At 40.2% G+C, this 22,514-nt stretch overlaps 1 protein-coding gene across 1 annotated transcript in view; it reads left to right on the top strand.

Annotated features, from left to right (window-relative positions):
• The first annotated feature begins 10,954 nt into the window (after positions 1–10,954).
• LOC148369900 (coiled-coil domain-containing protein 63-like) overlaps positions 10,955–22,514 on the top strand; it is a 13,718-nt gene continuing 2,158 nt past the window's right edge. The window contains exons 1-13 of the mRNA XM_088332129.1: positions 10,955–11,564; positions 13,472–13,541; positions 13,793–13,892; positions 14,031–14,220; positions 14,301–14,417; positions 15,766–15,879; positions 16,008–16,075; positions 16,951–17,120; positions 17,242–17,355; positions 17,436–17,518; positions 17,653–17,821; positions 21,487–21,665; positions 21,774–21,877. Coding sequence (XP_088188255.1) covers positions 13,502–13,541; positions 13,793–13,892; positions 14,031–14,220; positions 14,301–14,417; positions 15,766–15,879; positions 16,008–16,075; positions 16,951–17,120; positions 17,242–17,355; positions 17,436–17,518; positions 17,653–17,821; positions 21,487–21,665; positions 21,774–21,877 — 1,448 coding nt within the window. The 5' untranslated portion in view covers positions 10,955–11,564; positions 13,472–13,501. The remainder of the gene's footprint in view (positions 11,565–13,471; positions 13,542–13,792; positions 13,893–14,030; positions 14,221–14,300; positions 14,418–15,765; positions 15,880–16,007; positions 16,076–16,950; positions 17,121–17,241; positions 17,356–17,435; positions 17,519–17,652; positions 17,822–21,486; positions 21,666–21,773; positions 21,878–22,514) is intronic.

Raw genomic sequence — 22,514 nt, 5'->3', positions numbered from 1 at the left:
ACAGGGGTGTGGAGATTTGGCTCAAGTGTGTGCAGGTCAGCAACCGCCCTCCAGTTTGGCGACTGAAGCAGTTACTTGTGAATCTTTCACATTTAAGAATTTGACAGACCACATTTTTGTTTTGAAAATAATTTTTTTTTGTTAGTAGATGAAATGGATTGTTATGTTTAAACTACCAGTTTCTATTTCTTTGTAACACATGGTCCTGCGGGTATCTTTCTGTGAAAAACGGAACCTGTTTCGCAAAAAAAGTTTGGAAACATTCCAGAAGTCTGGCACCCTAAGCTTCTTAAACTACAGCACGTGCATGTTTTATTACAGTTTCAATTAAAATATTGTCACAGACCAGAAACAGAGAACGGACCCAATTGCGTTCGTTTTACTCAGTTATTATTAAGAAGGAGAACAGGACTTGCATATACGATCCGATGATCGTCAGTCATGGGTAGCAGATAGCAGGAACACGGAAGTGCCACTTCCGTGTCGAGCGAGGGTAGTCGTTGACGATGGGGAAAACGGGTCGATGGCCGCGGCGGAGGAGCAAAAAAATAAACGGGTCCAGAAAAGAGGTCGGCAACAGGTATCAGACAGAAAACAGGGCAGGATAGAGTCAGAGAGTCACAAAAGCTCACCTATCTGGGAGCATAGGTTCGCTGACGATCTGACGGGTTCTTTCAGGAAGGCAAGAGTTTAAAAAGAGTCCAACAGCCAATCAGGGTCCGTGGCTGTTGGAGCCAACGGGACAACCACAGGTGCCCCGTATCAGTAATCATGACAAATATAGCTTCTTATCCATATTTGGATCCGGGAGCCTGTTATTGGTACTAGAGAAAAAGTGGGAAGAGGCAGTGTTTTTTGATTTTACAATTTACCGGGTACATCATATCTGTCTTCAATCTTGAGGTGGATAAAGGAAATGTTTGTCTTAACATAAGCGCTCCATGGTAAATACATTTGTGCTTGGTAGTTTTGCTGACACAGTGTCAGAGGGAATTCCCTTATAGGAGAACCAGCTGTGTACAAACATGCAATAGTAATTACAGCCAGAGTGATGTTTTTACAGTCACTCTGCAGTCCCAGTGTCAAATACTTACATTTTTCCCTATTTCTCCTATGTGTCTGTTTTAATGTAGATGTAAAAAGTGTGGGTTGGGAACAATGTTCCCTCTAAGCTGTGCGCGTGCGCAATCGCGCAGTGCCCGCACATTCTCAGCGCACAAGAAAATCTATCCAGCGCAATGTTCCCTCTAAGCTGCGTGTATGCGCAATTGCTCACTACCCAGGGCTTTTCCGTGCACAAGAAAATCTAGCCAGCTCACAAAAATCAGGGCTCGAAATTGCTAATTATGAAGCGAATTAAGTCAAAGTTACAGTGCATGAAGGTAAAAATACACGGGTTCCCCTGACGTTGAGTTCTAAATGCGGTATATTGACGTCAAGGTCGAAGTAGAACGAAGTTGAGTAAAGTCGGTAGAATTTGTCGAGAACCGGCTTCTTCGGCTCAGCTCGCTAAAAGGAACCGGCGACTTTTGGGTCCTAAACGGCTCTTCAGGTTGTTTTTGCTTCTTTCATCCCTACACGACCAATTATTATGTAAAATTGTGCACAAAATGACTTAAAGGAAGGGGGTATAGAACAAAAAAGAAAAAATACCATAATGAAAAAGTAGTGAAAAGCTGAGAAAAAAAGAAACAAAAGAAAGAGAAAAAAGAAGGAAAATTTCAGAAAAAAGACAGAAAAAAGGCAAGAAAGAAACAAGAGGAAAAAAAGTAAGTAGAGAACACAAAGAAAAAGGTAACAGCTAGGAAAAAATAAACACAATGATATATTTTTTAAAAGGAATTGTAAAAAATTGAAAAAAAACAGAGAAAAAGAAGAAAAAGTTTGTGTTGCATTCAAATAATTTCCAATTGTACCAAGTCAATCTTGTTGCCAACATTGTACTTCCACTATAAAATGTAATTAAATAAAGTTGTGTATCGTGCAACCGACTAAATAAGCCCCCAAAAATGTTAGTATTATGCGACCAAAGATACCAGGAAAAAAAAGAAAATGGAAATGTAGTGAAAGAATTGTTGTAAAGACAAATGACGTTTGTAGGCCGTACAACCTTTGCAATAATACATTAGTCAATTTATTCAAAAGTGAAAAAAAATGTTTGCATTGCCGGAAACACAAAATGTAACGTGATGTCAAGTTTTGGACATGTTTGATAATGACTTAGTTGCCACACTTGGGATTGCCGTTGCTCACTGTTGTTTCAAGCGTTGCTCACCGACTTTGTGTGAACGCTCAGACCCGGGGAAAATTAGAGGGAACATTGGTTGGGAATCAAAAAGAAGAAAAATATATATTAAGTTGATGAGTAATATCACTGTCCAAAATGATGAAAGAGGATGTGGCGTCACCTAATACTTGAGAAACTAAGTCTATTTTGTTCCCTTTTTCTTTTCTTTTTATTATGTGTGCTCCCACACACACCATTTCCGGCAGCTTGGAACAAAACACGTTATAATGCAAACTGATCCACCGTTTTCCTTATATATATATATATATATATATATATATATATATATATATATATAAACAGCGATCATTTTATTTGTACATTTGTTTTTGTTTTTACAAACACAATACTTTTTTGTATTGGTTATGGCCAGTACGAGTAGGCAGGAAACATTCGAGCCCCTCAGATGTTTGAGTGGGCCTTGTAACACAACCTTTGACCTCATAACGTGAGAGGATACAGTTCAGTTATAAAATAATCATATGTCACCTGCAGGAGGAGGAAGAGGAGGAGGACAAGCCGAGGATTGATGGGGCCTTTGATAGCTGCGAGTAAAGGAAAAACAATGGCAAATACTTAAAAACGTTCCAGGACAAAACCTTTGGTATGGAGAAGTTATTTACCACTGGAAATAACCCATAAATATCACTTAGATCAGCGGTGGGCAAACTTTTTGAGTTGCAGGCCGCATTGGGTTAAAACAATGGCAGGGGGGCAGGGCCAGGAGAAAAAAATTATTTATACCAATATCCCTGCAATGCATGAGGTTTCAAAATAATGGGGGGTAGTTACATTTTTATATGCATTTTTTAATAAAATACATGTTAAATTGAATTTTGTATTTGTTTATTTTAGACCATTTTATCAACACTTAGAATTGCTGCAAAGTATTTTTCTAAGCATTTTTAGCCTGGAGTTACACGTCTAACCTTGTTGCATACAATGAGTTACCATGTTGATAACAATGACAATAAAGACGACAGTGATACCACTACTTACGGATTTTGTATGTAAATGCGCTAATTTGTTCCAAGCCCCACAAAAGTACAGTATATTTTTTTGGGATAAATCATAAAAGAGCATCAAAATATTAAAAAACAAATACATTTCAAAATTAGATTTCTCCACAATCAACATAAAACAAGAGGCACATAATGTAAAAAAACAAAGCAGTAACCAAATTGTCAAGGACCAGAAACGGAGACGGGACCCACTTGCGTTCGTTTTACTTAGCTTTATTCAGAAGGAGTAAAGGGCTTGCACCCACAATCCAGTGATCGTCGGACACGGGTAGCAGATCGCTTGGAACGCGGAAGTGGTCGAGAGCGGGGGGAAGAACAGGTCGATGGAGGAGCAGAAACGTCGTCGAGTTCAGAAAAAGAGGTCGGCGTCGGGAATCAAACGGGAAACAGGACAGGATTGAGTCAGGAGTCAAGAAGTGCTAGCCTAGAGTGGGGCTGAGGTTCGCAGACAAACTGACAATCGTTGACAGGAAGACGGGGGTTTAAAAAGAGATCAGCAGCCAATCAGCGTCCGAGGCCATTGGCGCCAACGGAGCAGACTCAGGTGCCCCGCATCAGTAATCATGACACAAATAGGAAAAATATTCATTTACCTTTTTTGCCTCGTGTTTATTGAAAAACTGATCCAATGTGTGCTTTAGCCGGCTTTTGACAATCAATCAGAAATGCTCGAGACAGACGTAGCGATAGCCCGACTTGTCAACAATTTTTTCGGCTGATTCCTGTCCACAAATTATGAGACTTCACAAAATTTCTTTAATTTGGGCTGAATGAATGATAGCTGCGTCTTGCCAGAAACCCTCCTCTTCCTTGTTTGTGAACTCTGAACTGTGACGAATAGCATGCTAGGAGCATGCATCCGCACTGGTTTACATTCGGGAAACTCTAGGAGCCTCGAATAGCAGTGCGTACTGTACAGTATTTTTGACTTCGTGACTAAAGGCAATACTTACCTGATCAGGTACTTCTTAACCTGAATTTTTGGTATGTGGAGACATTCGAGGTAGAACTATGTTTTATCATTACGCCGGCCACAACTTATTTGACCTGTTCCCTTCTGGAGGCGCTTCAGGTCCCACAAAACAAGGACAAACCAGCTCAGAGACATTTTATTCCCCAGGGTCATCAATTACTCAAAAGAAACATCTGGATAATTCTGGGAAGCATCATCAGTGATGTATCCTGGGTTCATTGAGTGTTTCTGGTCTCGCAACATCAGACACTCTTGCCCAGGTTACCCAGCCGAGTTTGAACATGCCTCGGCTTGCATCCGAGAAGCAGCCTGCGGATCTGACCTTTTGAGCCAGAGCCACCGAGTGGCTTTCTCTGCGGTTTCACTAGCTGATTTAATAGCTTTCTTCTTGGCTGCCCCAGTCACACCCAAAAATCCTTGGACTTTGCAAAAAGATCGTCGAACTTCTAATGGATTGTACAAAATCTTTCGGCCCCTTCCCCCCTCCAGCAGTTCCCGGTACCTCGCACCTTTTCTTAATTGGCTTCCTCAATGCGCTCTGTGTACTGTTAGTTCCAGATGTTTTGAAGCCTCAGAGGTTATGTTAACGTCTAGCCAGAGAGATGTTACTGCGATGTGCTGGGGGAATTATAAGCAACACCACCATAAACAAGAGCGCAAAATTATGAAAATATATATCTTGCGGCTTACCTGGGAATATTTGTCGCTGCTAAATGTTATTGCCCTACTTTTCATTGCACTGTTATTACAACGTACTATTTTTCATTGCACTATTCTTATATCTTAGGGCACTTTATAAGGACTACACTGTAAAATAGTTTTTGTATTTATCCTGAAAAACCTTAATTATCTCATTCTTCTCTTTAAAGTCTTTATTACTTATTTAACCAGGAGTACTATGTCAAATCTCGTTGCATACAATGTTTCACTGTGTTGTTGTCAATGACAATACAAACACAATTCAATTTAATATTCTATAAATGTATTACAATGTCATCGCTCAATGCACTGCATTTTATTAGCAACTGGAGAATATATGTAAGTGTGTGTGTAGCTTTCTGCCACATATCTCAAAATCCTGGGACGTGACAAAGAAACTCATTCTCCTTCCCTGTGATTTCTCCTTTCATTCTTTCAACCTCTACTCTAGTTTATTTTCCTTATTCCCGCTCCATCATTTCCTGTTGACTCACTGTGAGCACGAACTATTATTGGACTATTAATTCAGCAGAAAATCCACCACAGGCTACCACTCGCCGTAGCATGTCTCTGGAAAAAAAGGAGAAACGAATTTGGAGGAGCAGATTTTGAAAATATGTTTTTTTTTTCTCGGGGTAACACTGAGGTTAATACATTGAACCACAGCAGTTAACCTCAACAACATCCATTGCTCTGGGCTGTTTGAAGATGTGTCATCATTGATTTAGGACGAGGAAGTGATGCCATGATGAGGTTGAAGCCCACGTAAATGCGTGGGCAGGATTTGCCCCCGTGAGCTGGGGTAGGCCATGTGGGGGGGTGGGCCTCTTTGATAGGTGACTCATTCAAAAAACAGCTTGTGACTCACAGTGCAAGCTGCAAGTTCCAAGAGCAATTTGGGAACTTCATACGCCTGTGTGCGTGTGACTGTGTTACCGTGTGAGTGTTTGTTTTTTGTGAAAACAGAATTAGGGCTGCAACGATTAGTTGACATTGTCGACAAAAATCGATAATGAAAAGAGGCAACAATGAATTTGATTGTCGACTATTGTCGCCAAACACTTTTTTTGAACAACAGAATTATCGCTACGTGAATATAATCTCTGTTGAGAGTCGCTCATGCGCAATAGTCTTTGTCTCAAGCCGTAACATTAACATAAAGAAATGTTGACGTCAACATCAAGTACACTAAAGTTTGAGTGCATTTTAGACGGATACAGAAAATAAGAAGACTAATTGCAAACCTTATAGACCTTGTCCAATATGGCAGTAGCTCAGTGACGCACAAACGTGGAAAGAGCACGTCAGAGTGTTGAAAAAAACAGAGTCCGACTCGCCTAGTTAAGATTCAAATGTCGTTTCAGCTAATATGGTTTTGATGACAAGTATTGTACATTTTATTTGCATATATTTAATTATAGAAGAGAGCTTGAACGTTATGCCGGACTGTGCCTGACCTATGTATTTGAAATTAAATGGATGCAGTGCGAAGACAAAATGTTAGTTGTTCAAATGTTAAAAACAACAAATATTAACGGTTAAAACAGTTTGATTTCAAACTGTTGAGAATCAGTAATTTTGTCACACTTTACAGTTGACCTATTTGTTTTATTTACTGTTCTACTGCTGCCAATGTGCCTGCTACAGGGATTAAAAAATGTTTATCTTAATCTATTATTTATTTCCATAAAAAATGGACAAAGGTTTATTAATAGATTATGTCTCTACTGATCGAGCATGGTGCCTAGTTGGTTTTTAGAGAGTGCATTTTATTAATTTTTTGTACAAATTTGTTGTTCTATCTATCTACCTTGGTCATATCCCTCAAGACGGGTGACCGACAGCAAGACAAACACATACAATAACAAAAAAAAGGGGGGGGGGGGAGCAAAAAACACACACAAAAATGTTTGGACTACGGCAAACCCAAATGCCCAAACACCCAAACAGGTTAAGCACCTCGGCACCCAAGTTGGACATGCTTTCGTCCCTCCAGATGAAACGGGACACAAGAGACCGGCCATGTCACTCGGGTCAGGGTGACACAACACACTCTTTGTTCAACAGCAGGGCCCGACAGCTTTCACTGGTTTACCCCTGCTGCATCATACAGGTGCCCTGCCCATCTCTTAGAACGCGTCCAAACATCCCACTATCCTTTTACAACACCTCTCCACTCATTCCTATCACCAACAATAGCTATAGCTTTCACTAGATTTAGACCTCTTTCCTGCATTGCACTCATAACACCATCCATCCACGTCAATCGCGGCCTTCCTCTTTGTCTCCTTCCATTGACTTCTGCTCTGTAGAGCTGTTGTACATTCAATAAAAAGATACATTTTACATTTTGCCCGTTTTTCTTGTGGTCATTATAATTTTCCACACAATAAATAATTTCATGCTAAATTTACGAAAAAAAAGGAAAATCATCAGATTATTCTACTAATCGTTTCAATAGTCGGTGACTAGTCAACTACTTACAAAGCGACAGTGGAGAGCATTCTAACATACAAACACTTCAGAGGGTCATCAACACAGCCCAGAGAATCGTTGGTTGCTCTCTACCCAGTCTGGAGGACATTGCCTGCTATCGCTACCTCAGCAGAGCAGAAAACATCATCAAGGACTTTTCTCACCCCGGCCACCACCTCTTTGACCTGCGGCCTTCCGGCAGGCGCTACAGGTCACACAAAACAAAAACAAACAGACTCAGAGACAGTTTCTTCCCCAGAGCCATTACCACCCTTAACACACATCCCTTGCAAACACACTACCTCATACAGATGTAAAATTGTATTCATGCCTATGCTCACTTTGCACAATGTTGACTATTTTTGCACAATGTTGACTATTTTTGCACTTAACGCATATTGCACTAATACGATCCCAAAACTGTATGTAACATCCTACATGCCCACATTTCTTGTGTAAATATTGTGTAAATTCTAACCTTTATCTTCTTTGTTCCTTTATATTGTGTAAATTACAACCTTATCTTCTTTGTTCCTTTATCTTCTTTGTTTTCTTTTATCCTTACTGTTAAATGTGAGCGTTCGCACAAAGTCGGTGAGCAACGCTTGAAACAACCGTGAGCAACAGCAATCCCAAGTGTGGCAACTGAGTCATTATCTACCATGTCCAAAACTTGACATCACGTTACATTTTGCTGAGTTTCCGGGCAATGCAAACATTTTTTTCACTTTTGAATGAATTGACTAAAGTATTATTGCAAAGGTTGCACGGCCTACAAACGTTTTTACAACACTTCTTTCACAAGATTTTCATTTCTTTTTTTTCTTGGTATCTTTTGTCGCATAATACTAACATTTTGGGGGGCTTATTTAGTCGGTTGCACGATACACAACTGTATTTAATCACATTTTTTTAGTGGAAGTACAATGTTGGCAACAAGATTGACTTGGTATAATTGGAAATTTTTTGAATGCAACACAAACTTTTTCTTCTTTTTCCCTGTGTTTTTCTATTTTTTTTTTAATTCATTTAAAAAAATCTCATTGTGTTTATTTTTTCCTAGCTGTTACTTTTTTCTTTTTGTTCTCTATTTACTTTTTTTACTTTGTTTCTTTCTTTTCTTTTTTATGGCTTTTTTTCTGAATTTTTCCTTCTTTTTTCTCTTCCTTTTGTTTCTTTTTTCTCAGCTCTTCACTACTTTTTCAATTTGGTATTGTTTTCTTTTTTGTTCTATTTCCCCCCTTCCTTTGAGTCGTTTTGTGCACAATTTTACATAATATTTGGTCGTGTAGGGATTAAAGAAGCAAAAACAACCTGAAGAGCCGTTTGGGACCCGAAAGAGCTGGTTCTCTTTAGTGAGCCGAGCCGAAGAAGCCCGTTTTCGAAAAACTCTACTGACTTTACTCAACCTCATTGTCCTTCGACATTGACTTCAAATACCGCATTTAGAAAACAGCGTCAGGGGAACCCGTGTATTTTTACCTTCATGCACTGTAACTTTGACTTAATTCGAGAATTAATTAACAAAAAGAAAATATTGGCTCCCAATCAGCTTCACTAAACAATATTATAATACATAATCATGCACCCAAGGGAGTAGGCTAAAATTGAAGCTGTTTACTGCTTCGTTCTACTATTACAATTTATCTTACAGACAAGACATATTAAAAATCAAATACACGAAAACAAATCTCTTAAAAAACTTAAATGAGGCGAGATCCGTGTACTGTTCAACATGTAAAGGTTTTTGGTCAAATATTTGTCGCATTTCACCCATAGCCAAAATGTACTTAGTTACCATATTTCCCGGACTATAAGGCGCCTTGTTGACAGGAAATGCAGTAAATCGGGATTTTTTTTGTTTTGAACAACCCGGAGGGGGGAGCCGGAGCTACACAGTGGGAGTCCCGGCAGCAACGGCCTGGGTTGTGGAACCCAGAAGGGAGAGGACCCACGCAGAAGGGAGAGGACCCACACAGAGGACTGGAAGAATGCTGCTTGGGAGGGTGGGATGGCAGAGCTATGCCCCTGCACAATAGTATTGCCTTTTACACGCTGGTTAACTACTGTTAAAAGAAAATAACTCTGAAATTGTTTAATTGATGTTGAAAATGTCAGGAAAAAATGTTAAAACGTCATATCGTCACGTCATATTGTCAGATATAAAAAAATTGTGAATATGCTTGATGGCTGTGTTTTGCTGCTGTTGGTGTCGGTGGATTTGTTCAGACCGAGGACAATCGACTTTGGCCTGGACGGATCTATTGACACTAACAAAGATGTTGTATAATGAAATTGTGAATGAATGATTTTCGAGAAGGTTTGTTCAAACCTCACTTTGTGTTTGCTGTTAAAAACGTAATATTGGAATATAATATTGTGAATGTGCTTAATTGCTGTTGAGATTGTCATGATTGTTTTCTGTTTTTAGTGTCAATAAATTTGTTCAAACCAAAAAAAAAATGTTATTGACACTTTTAACAGCAATTGAACACATTCACAATTTCATTACATCATATTCTAACAATATGAGGTTTGAACAATTTGTATCGACACTTTTAACAGCAATTAGACACATTCACAATTTAGATAGAGCGAGGGAGATAGATAGAGCGAGAGAGTGAGATAGGGTGAGAGAGAGCGAGAGAGTGAAAGAGCGAGAGAGCGAGAGACCTAGATAGAGCGAAAGAACGAGAATTTTGTCTCAGCGACCAGAGTTTGGCGCGTTACTAATGAGATACAGTTACTCTTTACTTCATTGACAAAGTAATTGATTCCATCGCATACCTGTCAACCTCCGAGAGAAACAGTGAATAGAGCGAGAGAGCGAGAGAAACAGAGAAGAGAGCGAGGGAGATAGATAGAGCGAGAGAGCGAGATAGGGTGAGATAGAGCGAGAGAGTGAAAGAGCGAGAGAGCTAGATAGAGCGAAAGAGCGAGAGATATTTTTTTTGTTTGAACAAATTTATTGACACTAATAACAGCAAACAAATAATGTGAGGTTCGACAATCTTAACAGCAATCAAGCATATTCACAATTACGTTATGTAACATATTTGTTAGTGTCAATAGATCCGTCCAGGCCAAAGTCGATTGTTTTTTGGTCTGAACAATATTTTTTTGGTTTGAACAAATTTATTGACACTAATAACAGAAAACAATCTTGACAATCTCAACAGCAATCAAGCACATTCACAATATTATATTTCAATATGACGTTTAACAGCAAACAGAATGTGAGGTTTGAACAACCCTTCTCGAAAATCTTATTAGCAATCAAGCATATTCACAATTTCGTTGTATAACTTCTGAACAATATAGAGCAAAAGAGTGAGAGAGATAGAGCGAAAGAAAAATCGCCTTTTTTACTACATGGAAGTACATGGAAGGGAGTGGACGATGACGTCACGACCCCTTGCTCTGTATGACAGTGCTTCACGCTATGTAATAAACGCGGAAGTGAGAACGCAGCTGACCCACGACGTTTCCACGGGAGCAGCAACCAAACCCGTAATGACAACCGTGTTTATTGTCATGTCAATACACTCTCACAGTCGGCGTAAAATATAATCTGACAAGAACACAACCGGCATTTGCAAACCATACGAAATATAGTCCCTGGATATGTTTTTTTGTTTTGTTTTGTTTCTGTTTCTCGACCCCGTTAGCGTAACGTTAGCCTGACGTCACTATAATGATGCATTGGACGTGCACTCAGTTGACTGTAGGACGTAATGCTACGTGAGCTAGCAACCTGGGCTAACCCGCAGGGGGAGACAAACAGCTTTATCAGGTGGAACACAACTCTTAACCCCCCTCTCTACTTGACATTTAAATAAAATATAGTGGGTTGAAGTCTTTAATATGTTTACGCTGAGTATAGCTAATATGTAGCCTTTTAAGAAGTGGGTTGTGTACAAAATGTGTGTCAAGTTCAAGGACTGGATTCACAAAAGGTCTTCAAAATATTCCCACGGAGTACTTTTTTCCCCTGCTAAGCATTTATTTGCTCCTGGAGGGAATCTGACAAGTCTGTTGTCATGGAAATCGTGCTCCCATTGAAAACCACCTTGAGCATGGGATAAAGAAAAACTTACCAAGAAAGCAGGTTGGTTGAGTCTCGAGGTTGATGCTAATACAGTATTCTTCCTGGCCTAGAATTGCATTGTGAGGGGGTGCATTTGCACAGGCCATGGGCGTCCAAGGCGAAATAAAAACATTGGCTTCATGTAAGGGACAGAATGATTGAATGGTGATTTTTTTCAACCCTTATGTTGTGTTAGGCACCACTAACCGATGCTAGTGGGTCAGTTTAGTTAATATAGTTAATACAATATCCTATCAAACAATGTATGCATCCATAACATTGTAATTTGAGAATATGGCCCTTGACATAAATCAGTTATTGTTGCATTGTTTAACCTTGAAACTGGTCACTGGAGACCCTAACACCACACAAGGGTTAAATGAAGCCTGTAGTCTAGTGGACATTTCTGAACAGATAAATAAAACAACATTTTTTATGACTGTCAGTAGGCTTTAAATTATGCCAGACAAATCTTTTTTATATAAAAAGCCCAATTATATGAACATTGAATGACAGAAGCCTGCAATATTCATGCACAATTTGAATTGACTTTAAGGTGGGGTGTGATATTTGAGGTTTCCTTAAAAAGTTGAAAGGTAAATATTTTCTCAATTAAGTATGTGGTAACAATCATTTCCCGTTGCTCCTATCTGCTTTTATCTTACTTACACCAAATTTGTTCAAGGCGGAACACATCAGGTTTGAAGAAAGAGGGTTGGGTAAGTGCTGGAGAGAGATGTCATCTATGTCCCTGCATGTCTCTTTTTAAAATTTCTATCGGTCAGTAGAGCCCACAAACGTGAAAGTAATCAAAGGCTTATTTTAGCAGACTCCAAATGCCAACCTAATTCAAAAAGATGAAAAGTAAAACATTTTTTTGGAACATGTCTAAGAAGCATGTACTTGCACGCAAAACGTGTTATTCTCTTATACATTCTCCTGGCTTAAAGTCATGATTGCAGCCTTGAGTCCTCAAATCCCACACCCCACCTTAAAGAAATCAATCATTGTAATTTTCTAACAGCCACTCAACTGACATATTTTTTCAAGTCAAATTGAAATACTTTAAAATAAAGTGCCTCAATCTATTAACTATAATCAAAACTCTTCAAGAATAAGCAACATAGAGTGAAAAAATAGGATTCCTGTTGTATGATACAATAATGTATCAGGATCATCTCAGGGGCCGTAGAAAACCCTGTCTTTGACATTTATGGCATCGGCCAACCTGCCAAGATTCACTTATTCCTAACTGGGTAAGCAATATGTCTCACTTGCATGTTGAATGTTGATGATTGACCCATAGTTTGTATTTGAAATGTATAATTTTATCATCCAAGTTTTTAAAGTTTTATGACAGACACCGTATAATGACACTTTTGCGCCTAATTATGTATTATCGACTGTAGCACATAGGCGTGTAAACCGTACTGACAGTACAATGCCTTTTGTCTGACGTCAGCAAGCCTAGCCTTAAATTTATGCATGATTGTCATATAGTTTCACCAATTAGTTTAAATTATGGATGGATCGAACAGCAAGCCACATTTATGTTATTACAGGGAAATGCAAAAACACTTTTGTCTGCTGAGTGAGTAATTGATGCAAAAATTGAATGATGAATGGATCCTAAGGCTAGCCACTTTTATTATAAGGAATTCACGTGAACACCCTGTTAATCTACTCTACAGTCACATTTGAAAAATACAGATAATCTGAATAGTAAATATGCAATTCTCTTTCATTAGACTAAAAATCTATTTCCTCCGATCTGTTAATACAATCATAATCATTCTCAAGTAGTTACATGAACTATATTTGCTTCATTGAAATATGGCCAACTTTATTTCACTTCATGCACTTTAAATTAACTTTTTTTTAAGCCCCCCCCAAAAAAAAAAAAATCTACCCAGTTACTGTGTTCTTAGACTGGATGCGAGCATCTACTCCCATGAACCATGAAACGGTCTGCCCGAGGTCGATCCCAGGAAGAAAATCGTAAGTAAAAACACATATTTCTTTCAAACTACTCTACTAATCAAAAACAAAAACTGGGCTTAAATAATATGGGTTGGCAATATATTTTCCCTTAACCTTTTTGTACAGTGTTTTTGCTCAGTAACTACATAACTATCTGGTTCATTATTGCTGATTGTATTATAGAATCTGGAAGTTTTTCACTCTCAGATAAAACCAATCCATGAATAAGGATTGTATGATTTTATCCACTTCTTGTTTTTAAAATGCAGCTGAAAATGACCTGCTTAAATTGAAGCTACAATATCGTCAAGCTATAAAAGACAAACAGGCATTTGATGAGAAAATTCAGACCCGTCTGCTGAAAGACAGGCAAGTGGGTTACCTTTTTGTTTACTCACAGCCTTCATTTCTCACATTTATGTCCATGTTCCACAAAAGCATAGATGCTCTTGTCTCCTGCTGGTTTTAGGCGCAAGTGTATTTATTTTTCTGTCTTCATCTAAGCAGCCGAGAGATTCAGAAGCTCCAGGCTGAACATGATGAACTTTTACACACCCTCACCATTGCTCAGAGCAGTTCAAACAAAAAGATAGAAGGCAATGCTGCTCACGACCTTGACTACCTTTTAACTAACGAGGAGAAGATAGAGGAGGAGCTAGAGGCGAACAAAACCAAACTAGCATCTTATAAAAAAGAGGTGAAGCCTATTGTGGTAAAACAGTTTCCTGAATGCTCCAAAATGTCACGTGGAAATGACAACTTTGCCTTTCTTTCCAGATTTTAGAATGGGAGAAGAAGCTAGTAGCGCAAAGGGGAGGGACCGCACCCCATAACAGTAAAAATGAAGACAGTTCATTGAAGGATATAGTTTCGAAAGAAGACAAACTGTACAAGGTTAGTCATTCAACATACAGCAGTTATGCACAAACCTTTTAAGCTAAGGCAAGGCCTTTATTTCGAAATAGAAAATGTTTAGAGCATCAAATATTTAGATTTTACTTTCTATAATAAATAATATTGGATTCGTTTTATTACTGAATATTCCTCATACAAATAACAATAACGTGTTCAACCACACCTTAAACGGATTATAAAAGACCCATTTTTTGTCAATTAAGCACAGAATGTGTAGAGTTTCTTCCACAATCATTCAGACACGTTCCAAAATATTCCATGTGCCACGGACCTCGAGAAATTAATTTTCAAAGTGGATAGTTTGACCCCATATCCCCTAGAGCTGTGATGCAACTGGATGACAACGAGAAGCAAAACATACAGCGAGTATAGTAATCAGCGAATGCATAGCGCTTATTTCAACTTGGCGTATTTGGAAGTTTGCTTACTGTGTCACAGGGGAACTTCTGTTTTGTTTGAGACGTGTGCTTTAAACTTCAAAAGCTGCTTGGTATAAGTTTACCTGCCATTGTGTACATTGTGCGTTCCTTTTTTACCTTGCCTCATTTTAGGTATGTAATTATGACTTCTCCTCTCATATTATTCGCCGCTTATCTTGCAATTAATATAATATTGTCCAGAGAGCTTCCTCGTTTGAGTGCAGGCTCGGGAAGGCTTCCAGTTTTTTTTGGTTTAGGTTAGCCCCGTTAGCAGTCGACTAGCTGGCCAGTCTGCCGTGCTCATTGTTTTACCTCCCTGCTGGGTCTGTGTTTGTTGCTGCTGTGACTCGCTGTTATCCTGGCTGCTTACTGCATGTTCTCGGTCAGCAAGCCTCCCGTTTCTTTTCCGCCGATTGGTCCTGGTTCGTCCTCTATAGTAGCCAGCTAGCATTCCGTGTCCTGGCTGGTTTAGCCCATGGTAGTTCTCTGTGTTATTTTTGCCAGGTCGCCACATTTTGGCATTTCGTCGTACCCACCTGTGACACAACACTTAGCCATTCTCCACAAAACTACCAAAACTTGGCTTAAACCTCTCAAAGCATTTTCGACTACGTAGTTAACATGTAAACGAATAGGGTGATTGGTATACTCGAGTGCTGGTGTGCTTCACATAACATCAAAGGTCAGAAAGTCAAAGATGAGACTGACTGTCTTCAAAATGCATGATCCCTGAAAATAATTGGAATATACCTATGACGTATATAAAAATATTATGCAAAAAACATGCACTATTTTCTCACATTTTGTCTGTTTTAGAATTTGGGAATCCCTTTAAGAGCTTTCACAATCAATGACATTTATGTGTCCTGGCATACTGATTGAGAATAGAATTAAATTTATTTTTCAAGGGTCACATATGCTTCAATGAGCTGATGATTAGGAATGGCCAGTTAAAGTCAGATATCGATTTTTTGGAGAAGCAAAAGAATGACTTCGTCCAAATTCAGCTTCATTTGAAAAAGGTCAGTTGGATAAATGTTTGGTTGATATACGTAATATACTTGTGCTAAGTGGTGTACATCAAGGACCAAACGTGTGCAAATATGGGAATGCAAAAGATACTTAATCGCAAATATCTTGTTTTCTATAGGAGTTGCAAACCATTCGAAAGGAAATATCTGATTTGAGTGCGATGTGCACTAAAGCTAACAACGCCAGGTAAATACATCTTTACATTTATTTCCAGTGTGGAGTAAAATAGTTATTATTTACATTGCTAAACATGATCACTATGACAGGTAAATTATGATTTGTAACAGCCAAAGAAAATACAAAATGCTGTTTTGAAATGTTAATTTCATTTATAAAGGCACAAAAATATCTAAGCCTATCTGGCTCTATACGAAATGGTAACTGTGACTAACCACAGTTTTGGAAAAGCCGAGTTCAATTTCACAGGCCACACCAAAAATTGATTGCCACAACTTGTGTTTAATCAAGAATTTACTTAAATCAAATCTGTAAGACAAGACGAGTAGACTACAAAATCTCAAGAACAAAATTGACATGCCACGATCCAATGAAATTCCTTGAGAAATTCGTAAAAAAAAAAAATTATATATATATATATATATATATATATATATATATATATATATAATGTTTAAAAATCAATCAGTCCAAGAAAGGTCACAAAGTCATTTTTAAGGCTGTAGGGCCCCAGGGAACTACTGGGAACAGTGGTAAGCCTTTACAGGAGTGGTCGACCAACTGAAATCACGCCAAGAATGCGACGACGGCTCATCCAGGAGGTCACAAAAGAACCTCGAAAAACATTTTTTGAAAAAAAGTGTGCCATGACTTAAAAAACACTGGGAAACACAATATTAAATATATGGTCAAGAGTCAATTTCCACTCCCAATGAGACAAAAGCTTAAGGCCCAATTTTTGTTCCTGCCGCATGTTTAGCACCAAAAGTCAGTCACGAAAATCTACAGCTTATCATATACCTAGTCAATGGAGAAAAATGCCTTGTAGTCTTTGTTTGACTTCAAAATATTTAACTGTTCATTTATTGTGACACGGCACGTAGCGTGGCAATTCAGGTGAAGCAGAAGAAGCTGAAGGAACAAAAGGCTCAGTTTGATTCTCAGTACACTCAAACAACAACCAACCTGGAGCATGAAATCGCCACGCACTGCAGCCTTGAGGCTATGGTGAACATCAAGAATACAGATGAAGAGGGCTCCGACCGTGAAAAAGGTACATCAACCCTGTTAAAATCCTTGCTTGTTTTGGATGGATATAATATTTTTAGTTGGAAATTGTTCCTACATAACCATCTGCCATAAGTGAAGGTTAATATTCTAAAAAATATCCACAGCGGATCTACTGAACCAGCTACTGAAGTTGGCTAATTTGGAAGATAGTATCAGAAAAATCTTGATCCAAACAGGGGAGGATGACCTCGACCTTTTGGTGGCAAAATTCCTAGGAAGTAGGTCCAAATTTAACAACTGGCAAGAATTCAAAGTAAAATGGTTTCTTAAGTTGCATTTCATATTTCCTTTTGATTAGTGGAGGAGGAAAACTTTTCCCTACTGAGCTTTGTCAACTATCAGCATTGGCAAGTAGAGGACATTAAACAGCAGATCTCTCAGGTTAGTGACGCTTAGAATCAAAAAGGTCAGTTCACTTACTGTCGTGACGACTAGGATAATGGATTTCGGAAAAGTTCAATTCACCTGTCATTTGAAATCATGTGGCTCATGCTTTTTTTTTTTTTCTTCTGAAGCTTCGCAAGTCGAGCGAGCTCTTTGTTGTTGAGCAGAAAGAGCAGGCTGACGACCGCCAAACTCTTCAAACAGCGCTTTCGGCCAAGCAAGACACCATTGAGGAGCAGCTGTCTGGCTTGGAAAAGCGAATTACCTCCATGGAAAATATCGTTGATCGTCTTAAAAAAGGTACATCAGAGCAGTGAAATATTGTGTTTTGTACGCAATGAAATGGAATAATTTGCAGCAGCCTATCATTAGGCATATGGTATTCTCTCATGCATAACTGTATGTCGTTACTGCTGTTTTTTTGCGGCCTACCGGAAATTGCAAACAGGATAAAAAATACAATTCTACTAACTACAATTGATATTGACCAGCAGATATAAGGAAAGTACTTTAAAGTGATTGTGTTTGGGTGTTGCAAAGTCTGCCGCTGCCCTTTTGTGATGGAGACAGAGCGCATTCGGGACTTAGATGGGACATTTTTAAACACATTTCAGGACAGGAATATTCAGATCAGGGGTGTTCAACTCATTTTAGTTCAGAGGCCACATGGTAGAAAAACCATTCTAATGGCAGACAGACTATCAAATTAATGGTACAGAAAATGTGCCTTCGCTGGAGGTCTGGGGTCTTTTTGGAGCCTCGCAATCAAATTATGATTCAGGGATGTAAGATTTGATTGTGAAACCATCATTGAGTTTTCTTTTTTTCCCCAATATATTTTTTACTTCATAAAGATTTAATCTCTTGTAGTCTTTATTAACCCTTGCATATGTAAAAACCAAAACAACACTTAAATAAACTTTAGTGGAAATTAATTCAACTCAGGGAAACACATGCAGACAAAAATAGCATACAAACATTATATTTAAATGACTTATTTAAGGATTTAATGTCTTTCTGCTTTTTATACTTATTTTTGTATTGAAACCTCAATATAGGAACTTTGCTGTTAGATTTTATATCTAGCATATAAAAGAGCTAAAGCTTCTTTAATCTTCTTGAGACACCCAGGTCCATCCATCCATCCATCCATCTATTTCCTCCTACTTATCCGGGATTGGTCACGGGAGCACCAGCCTCAGCAGGGAAGCCCAGACCTCTCTATCCCCAGCCACTTCATCCAGCTTATCCAACGAGATCCCTAGGCGTTCCCAGGTCAGCCAAGATACGTTGTCTCTCCAGCGTGTCTTGGGTCGTCCTCGGGGCCTCCTCCTGGTGGGACATGCCTAGAACACCGCCGAGGGAGGCGTCAAAGAGGCATCCTTATCAGTTGCCCGAGCCACCTCACCTGGCTCCTCTCAATGAGGAGAAGCAGTGGCTCTACTCTGTGACCCTCCCGGATAACCCAGCTTCTCAACTTATCTTGAAGGTAGCGCCCAGCCACCCTGCGGAGGAAACTAATTTCAGCCGCTTGAAGATCACGGCATCTTGTTCTTTCGGTCATTACCCACAGTTCATGACCATAGGTGACGGTCGGAACGTAGATCGACCGGTAAATCGAGATCTTTGCCTCTCAGCTCAGCTCTTTCTTTACCACCACACTACAAGGTCCTCATGACGGCAGGCGCTTCACTCATCCGTCTGTCCATCTTCCGTTCCATCCTACCCTCACCCGTCAACAAGATCCCAAGATACTTTAACTCCTCTACTTGGGGCAGGATTTCTTCCGCAACCCAGAAGCAGCCTGCCACCCATTCCAGGCTGCGAACCATGGTCTCTGACTTGGAGAGCTGAAGATCACGGCATGTGGAAGCCAACAGCACTACATGATCTGCAAAAAGCAGAAATGCCTCCAAAGCCGACCCCTTCTTTGCCAAGGCTGCGCCTACAAATTCTGTCCAAAAAAGTTACGAACAGAATCGGTGACAAAGAGCAGCCCTGGCGGAGTACAACTCCCACTGGAATTGAATCTGACTTACTGCGGGCAAACTCTGGACCAAACTCTGGCATCAGGCATACAGGGACCCTGCAGCCCTGACAAGACTCCCGAAGCATCCACCACAGGGCTCCCTGGGAACACAGTCAAATGTCTCTTCTCCATGTCCACAAAACACATAGGCAAGCTCCCATCCTCCCTCGAGGACCCTGCAGAGAGTGTAGACCTATTCCACGATTCCGACTACCTGACAGATCCTTTGATCCAGTACCCCTGAATAGACATTACCAGGGAGGCTGAGAAGTGTGATTCCCATGTAGTTGATACGCACTCTCTGGTCCCCCTTCTTAAAACGTGGGTTTACCATCCCAGTCTGCCAGTCTAGAGGTACTGTCTCCTATATCCACGGGAAGTTGCAGTAGCGTACCAACCATGCATCCATAGCCTTAATGAACTCCGGGCGGTTCTAGTTAACCCATGTGGTCTTACCACTGAGAAGCTTTTTGACCCCCAGAGATATGAGAGCCCACCTCAGAGCCCCCAGGCTCTTTCTCAGAAGAAAACCTGTTGGTGGGATTGAAGAGGTCTTTGAAGTATTCTGTCCACCACTTCACAAGGTCTTGGGTCGAGGTCAGCAGCACCCCCCAGCTCCACTATAAACAATGTTGATGGCACACAGCTTTCCCTCCCTAAGACGCCAGATGGTGGACCAAAATTTACTCGAAGTCGTCCGGAAGGCGCTTTCCATGGCTTCGCCAAACTCCTCCTGTGCCCGAGATTTTGTCTCTGCGACTGCCAAAGCCGCATTGCACTTGGCCAGCCGATACCTGCCAGCTGCTTCCAGAGTCCCACAAGCAGGAGGGCCCAAAGGGATTCCGTCTTCAGCTTGACTGCCTCTGTTACCGGAGGTGACCACCAACGGGTCTGAGGGTTGCTGCCATGGCAGGCACCGACTAACTTACGGCCAGAGCTCCAATCAGCCGCCTCAACAATAGAGGCACAAAACATGGCCCACACAGACTCAGTGTTCCCCGCCTCCTCCTGGAAATGTGCAAAGTCCTGCTGGAGGTGTGAATTGAAACTTTCTGACAGGAGATTCTGCTCGACGTTCCCAACAGACCCCCAAAACACGCTTGGGTCTGCCGGGTCGGACGGTATCTTCCCCAACCATCGGAGCCAAATCAACACAAGGTGGTGATGAGTTAACAGATCCGCCCTTCTCTTCACCAGAGTGTCCATAACATGCGGCCGCAGGTCGGATGGATCGGCTGCAAAGTCAATCATCGAACTGCGGCCTAGGATGTCCTGGGGCCTTATGTTCATAGGAACAAGCCGTCACTGGCACAGTAGTCCAATAACGAAACACCGCCCGGGTTTAGACCGGGGCGCTGTTCCTCGCAATCATGCTCCTCCAGGGTTCACTATTATTGCGCACGTGACGGTTGAAGTCCCCCTGCAGTATGAGGGAGTCCCCAGAGGGGCTGCTCTCAAGCACACCCATTAAGAACTCCAAAAAAGGTGAGTACTCTGATCTGCTGTTTGGTGCATAAGCACCAACAACAATCAAGTCAAGTCCCACCACCAGAAGGAGGAGGGAGGCTACCCTCTCGTCTACCGGGGTCTACAGGCGCTAAATCATGGGGCAACCAATATGCCCACATCAGCTATGATAGGGATTTCCTGCGCGTGTGGGCACTTTTCTTTGATTCAAGAATGAAAATGGTAAAAGAAAGAAAATTAGTGTTTCAAATACAGTCCAAATGCCAACCCAAACCCCCAAAGCGAGGAAAAAGAGTCTATTCAATATTTTAAAGGACACCAGCTGCAAGTAAAATTACTTTAGGATGGGTTTTCTCATTGTTTTCAATGTGTTGCAGAATAAGTTAACAAATAAATGGATCACTTGGCCACTTTAGATATTGTCTAGCACCTAATCTATGAGGTAATCACGCCTCTTGTCATTTTCTAGGTGTCCAAACATTGGTCGACATGTGCTGTGAAAGTACTGACCTGCCGAGCTCAATGAACTCGACTGACAGAGCCTTGGACGAGCACATGATGGCATGCTTAAAGCTGGTGGAGGAAAAAGTGAACAGTCTCCTAAATCTGCAGGCTGTCATTGTCTTCCAGGAAAGCCTAACACAATGTGTAGGCACATTTTTTCACTAGATGTGTTCACTTGCACCCTTCCTAGCATGCACCAATTGTCCGCTGCAAAAGTCCTCATTAAATACTACAATGTTTTCTCTCCAACAGGAACTCAGTAATGACGGTTTTGGTTCCATTGCGGATCAATTTCGAGGAAAGGGGAACACTCCAGCAGGCAACATGTCCGGTGCTGCTTCAACTCCTCCACCTGAGTAGGTCTTTTTATTGCGTTAAAACCCTAACTGACATAATACACAATAGGCCTTTGTGTCAATATAGAGCAAGGGTGTGCAAACTACATTCTATGGGCCACATGCGCCCACCAGACTTTTTCATACGACCAGTCAAACAAAAATGTTAAAACAATTCTATATCATATAGGGTTTTTTTTATTGTTAATTGGGTGTCACCCTTTTTATCAACATCCTACAGTGTGTCTTCTAGGGGTAGGCGTTACTGGAAATTTCTGTATCGATCCGATCCAAGTAAATTCATAATAGTATCGATTGTTGCTGATGCAATACCAATACTTATTGCTTGGATATGTCAGAATCTTTGAATAATTAAACATTCTCCCTTTGAGTTTATTTATGATTATGATAATCACAGCACAAAGATTTTATGCACTAAAAATGTTAGTTTTTTTTCAATGAAATAATTACATTGCAAACTTTTAGAAGATATAAAAAATAAATATTTCTATAATAACTGTTTCAGAACAAAAGCTTAGAGTGTCAAACCAAAAATCAGCTATGTAACAAAAATTCAACTACTGTATAACAACGGCAACTAAGGAAATAAAATACCTCCCATGGCACACAGTTTTGAAAATGAAGTCAGAAATAAATT

This window comes from Urocampus carinirostris, chromosome 3 (genome assembly GCF_059441175.1).
Source record: "Urocampus carinirostris isolate Australia breed hairy pipefish chromosome 3, RoL_Ucar_1.0, whole genome shotgun sequence".
NCBI lineage: Eukaryota > Metazoa > Chordata > Actinopteri > Syngnathiformes > Syngnathidae > Urocampus > Urocampus carinirostris.
This window is presented reverse-complemented; position numbering and strand designations above follow the sequence as displayed.